The sequence below is a fragment of the Electrophorus electricus genome, chromosome 20 (genome assembly GCF_041902795.1).
Source record: "Electrophorus electricus isolate QZ-2024a chromosome 20, ASM4190279v1, whole genome shotgun sequence".
Lineage (NCBI taxonomy): Eukaryota > Metazoa > Chordata > Actinopteri > Gymnotiformes > Gymnotidae > Electrophorus > Electrophorus electricus.
Genome location: NC_137516.1, coordinates 3,100,001 through 3,105,000, shown reverse-complemented (window position 1 = coordinate 3,105,000; position 5,000 = coordinate 3,100,001). Strand labels below are relative to the sequence as shown.

Sequence of the window (5,000 nt, the reverse complement as noted above, 5' to 3'; positions counted from 1 at the left end):
GATATGAAGTCATGGCAAATAACTTTAAAAAAAACCTCGATGTACTGTGCTGCTCTCCTTCTCCTTCCCCCTCTCTCCCTCCTTCACTCCCTCCCTCCCTCTCTCTCTTCCTCCGATCTGTCTCCGAGGTCTCGGCGAGTGATTGAGGCCGCGCTGAGGGAGAGTGAGTGGCTGATGAGCACGGGGCAGGAGCCGCTGCAGGCGCTGGTGGACGCGGCTTACCCGGCCACGCTCCCCCAGGGGGCGCCACTCACACAGGAGGGCGAGGAGGTGTCCCAGGCCTTCATCCTGGAAGGTGAGACGCCGGAGAACAGAACACGTAGTGTGACCCAAAGGAACTCACGGGCTTCCTTACCTGTTCCTTTTTACATAGTACTTTGGTCATACGCTTTATGTGTTCGGTACATATAAAAATGTCTTTAAAAGCCTGTTAACTGTAAAGATGGTGTGGTATAATGTCTAGCATTTTGACAGCATGAGATGACTTCTGATTTCAACTTGTACTGGGCCTGTCAGCTGAACTCAGAGCATTGCTACCACACTGGGAGTGCCCAGGGTCTGGGGTGAATCATTTATGACCACCAGTGCAGCTTTTTCCAACCTCGACGTGCTCATGATCTTTAACACACAGACAACTTCCAGTGCTAGTCAAAACTAGCCCTGCTTTCTCTCATTTTATCACTCTCTCTATCTCGCTCTCTTTCTGAGTTTCTCTCTCTCTCGGGGGCGGGGGGCGGGGTGGGGGGTGGTCGGGTTTAAGCCGCACCAATCCTGCTCTAGGACAGATATATTCACTGTCTTCCACGTGACTGCCACTGATATACTCCCCTGACGCGGCAGGTTGCTGTGGCTCCATCACTGTGGCTGTGCCATCGGAGATGACGGCTTCTCCAGGTGTAATTTGTGACAGCTGAGCTAATCTGTCACTCGGCACCTGTTGCCCTGGCAACCTGAGACTAAGGGCTCATTTCTAATGTGAGTGTGTGTGTGTGTGTGTGTGTGTGTGTGTTTACAGAGGGAAAACTTGAGGTGTCCAGTAGTGGCCAGAAGGTGCACATAATTGAAGTGGGAATGCTGTTTGGAGAACTAGCTCTCCTATATAACTACACCTGTACTTCTACTGTCAAAGGTACACACACACACGCACACACACACACACACACACACACACAGTCATTTGCGGTGCTGTGCGAGTGCTAGCCTGAGCACCCTGACTAGCACACAGCGAGTGGCAGATTATTCCCGTCAGCACTGATCCGATGAGGCATGAGGAGATCAATGGAATTTCTAATCAAAGTTCTCTGAAATCCTCCACAAGCTCCCCCAACATTCCCAATCAGAGACTGACAAACACCTCCTCCATCTGCATTCTGTTCATGCCAGAAATCATTTGATAGCACATTAAATACAGTCAGGTGCCATGACAAAGGACTACAAACAAGTAATAGATAAAAACGTTTCAAGTAAATCAAATTGCTTTCAATTTAAATGGATCAAATTGGAAGTAAACAGATTTATAGTTTGCACTATATGATAAATTGGGAACACATGACTGGGAACAGCCCAGCCTCTGTTACAAGGAAGCTGTTCATTACGGTGTTACTGAGCTCCCCGCCACGGACGCCGATGGACATTTCCCAGCTGCCCCAGTGTGGAGTCAGTGCCTGCAGTGAGACCTAACCACCCTAACCCTCGCCTGGTCCAGCCGCAGGGCAATATTTCACCTTTCCAGTGACAGGGCAGTGACATTTTAATAGGACATTTAAAATATACAGTTGTGGTCTGTAATTGGACAGGAACATATTTTGTCTGTGTAACTCCTGCACAGTGAATTTGAAATGAAATAATGACCATAGGGTTAAAGTGCAGAATGCCAGCTTTAATCTGAGGGTATTTGTATCTATTTTGGGGGAGCCATATTGCACTTCCTGTCTGGTTTACCATATATAGATGTAAATATCATCGAATTAAAGCTGGCATTCGGTACATTGCTCATAACCATCGCTTCATATCAAACCCACTGAGGGGCCCAAAACAACAGCCGTGTTTGTAACCGTTTGTAGGCTACTGTGTAAATGTTTTTGAAGCAAGTAGCAAGTGCTCTTCTGTCTCTGGTATTCACCACTCAGAAGCCTCAAATCCTGATCTGACGTCATCCTGTGAAAGGAAAGGGATGGATTATAGCTCATTCATCCCGCTCAGGTAGAACCCGTCCCACGAGCTCGGAGTAACCTAACTCACCCAGCGTCTGTGTCTCTGTCCTTTGTACTGAAACCCTCTGCCCTTTCGAAACGACATACAGCCGCTACCTTGACCTCCTCCACCGATTCGGCTCGCGGAGCGAGACAGAGCGAACTGGAGAAAGAGGCTTGTAAAATGAGCCACAGGGGCTGGGCGAATAATTTCCACAGACTGAGCCTAAATTGAGCAGGGGCCCCTGTGCCATTGCTTTGTTCTGTTTGATCAGTTCATTGTGTCACATTTCTCTCTCTCTCTCTCTCTCTCTTGCTCCCTCTTTCTCTTCCATATCTCCCAGTCTTTCTATATATCCCTATGTGTTAGTCAGGGAGAGTCTGGTTTGATTGCCTCGCGCTTTTATCTGGCAGTCCATCTCTTCTTCCAATTCCCCTTTTATTTGACACTCGCTACGTGCCCTCTGTGAAGAAGAATCGCTCTGTTTTCTCCACACCCCTTTCCTCATACCCAGCTCTCTGCAGCTCGTGAGTCACTACCCCAAGTTGCCTTCTCTCTCTTTGTCTGTTTCTCTGTCTTTCTCGGGGAGTTTGAGAGGCACGAAAGCCAACACGACCACACGCGCGGTCTCGTCTGACCGGCCACTTGGACCAGGTCGGCCCAAGGCTCGGTCAGGTCCATGTAGTGAAGCTCGGCTGGGAAACCCGGCAGTTGATGTGCTGATAAAATCTCTTTTTGGGATCCACACATTGGCACACTGTAGCTGTTAGTAAACACGTCATTGTTAAAGTAATGGGAGAGCCTGTATTGTTTTTTCATGTCATAGACAAACACGGTGGCCTTATCAACATGGGCTGGGTTTTGCAGAACGTTGCTCTGTATAGATGGATGATGTTTGATTAGAAATGTTTGTTGAAACTTTACAGAAGTACACTGTTTAGAAAGCCCTTCATGAGAGCTGAAAAACATACACATTTCAACATGCTTATTCCAACAGTTGTGCGCTGCCATACAACCTGCTTTAGTTTATGTAACGTAGACATAATAACTTTGTCGACTGAGCTTTTCTGTGATGTGTCGTGACACCTTGTGTGGTGAATGACAGCATGTTAGAACAACAGACATAATGGTGATGATGGCGCAGCTTGTCAAGTGAGGCTGTTCGGGAGATTTGGGAAAAGTGAGGACTCTCTCCTTTCCTGTTGAGGAGAGGAGAGGAGAGGAGAGGAGAGGAGGAGAGGGGAGTAGGTGGGGAGAGGAGGAAAGGAGAGGAGGAGGGGAGGAGAGGAGAAGAGGAGAGGAGAGGAGAGGAGGAGGGGAGAGGAGGAGAGGAGAGGAGAGGAGGAGAGGAGAGGAGGAGGGGAGAGGAGGTGAGGAGGAGGGGAGGAGAGGAGGAGAGGAGAGGAGAGGAGGGGAGAGGAGAGGAGGCGAGGAGGAGGGGAGAGTAGAGGAGAGGAGGGGAGAGGAGAGGAGGCGAGGAGGAGGGGAGGAGAGGAGGAGGGGAGGAGAGGAGGAGGGGAGAGGAGAGGAGGGGAGAGGAGAGGAGGGGAGGTGAGGAGGAGGGGAGAGGAGAGGAGGGGAGGAGGAGGGGAGAGGAGAGGAGGGGAGAGGAGAGGAGGAGGGGAGAGGAGAGGAGGAGGGGAGAGGAGAGGAGAGGAGGGGAGAGGAGAGGAGGCGAGGTCTGCAGCAGAACCCGTTTATTCTACTTCATCATTAATTCAAGAAGAGCTGAGGAAGCCGGGGGAGAGGAGGGGAGTGAGAGCGCTCTATTCTCAGCTCTTCTCCCTCCTCGCTGGCAGAAGCGGGTCAGCCTGCATGGCTCCTTCACAGCCAGGAGCTTCCTTGTGTCTCCAGCTTTTCTGAGAGAAACAGAAACACGGCTTCCCAGACACAACACCGAACATTCATCCACTGCCAACAAAGGCAGACGACAGTCACCTGTTCCTGTATGACAGACAGCCTTCGTTCACTCGTTCTAATCATGGTTTATTTCTACTGGTAGATTCAGTATATTCGGTATGTTCCAGCATCCAGTTTCAAGTATAGAATAATAAACAGCATTAGAAGAGGTGTAAAGAGAGGATTGCATGCCATTCGATTGGCCTGCCGATAACAAAGCCAACAGGAACGATTCCCCAGAGTTCTTCCTGTAGAGCCATTTATAGGGGAAAACAAACGGTCGATTTATAAATGACCTTCTCTCGCCCTCAGGTTTTCCTCTGAGCCTTCACCGCGTCATTTAAAAGTGTGTTTGTCATTCTATGGCGCCACAAAAACTCTGTCGAGTGGCGGGTGGCTGCCGGGTAAGGTCTTCGTCTCGTCTCTGCTCACTGGACAAGGCTATGGATGTACCACCCCTGTCTCTCTCTCTCTCTCTCTCTCTCTCTCTCTCTCTCTCTCTCGCTCTCTCTCTCGCTCTCTCTGTAGTTCTTCACATGTCTGTTCCCATGGCGAAGTATCAGGGATTGTACACCATCTTTCCAGCTTGCTGTGTTGAGGCTTGTTCAGGCCGAAATTGAATTTCATATTTGGTGCGAGGGCTTTGTTGAACTGCCTCCAGGACTCAGCAAGGGAAATTTAAATTTTTAAAAAACAGTACCATTTATCGTCATCATCATTATCACTGTCTCTCCATCTCTCTCTCTTTCTCTCTCTCTAGCCCTGATGAACAGTAAGCTGTGGGTGATCGAGCATCAGACGTTTCAGAGAGCCATGCAGAAGAGCAGCCTCCTCAGACTCACCCAGTGCCTGGACCTTCTCCACAGGTCCTAGTTGCATCCAACAGCCCTGGCAACATGTGCACAGTG

At 49.6% G+C, this 5,000-nt stretch overlaps 1 protein-coding gene across 1 annotated transcript in view; it reads left to right on the top strand.

Annotated features, from left to right (window-relative positions):
* The window catches only part of prkg1l (protein kinase cGMP-dependent 1, like), a 22,054-nt gene that overhangs the window by 6,552 nt on the left and 10,502 nt on the right, over window positions 1–5,000 (top strand). The window contains exons 6-8 of the mRNA XM_081703694.1: window positions 129–295; window positions 1,016–1,129; window positions 4,853–4,958. Coding sequence (XP_081559820.1) covers window positions 129–295; window positions 1,016–1,129; window positions 4,853–4,958 — 387 coding nt within the window. The remainder of the gene's footprint in view (window positions 1–128; window positions 296–1,015; window positions 1,130–4,852; window positions 4,959–5,000) is intronic.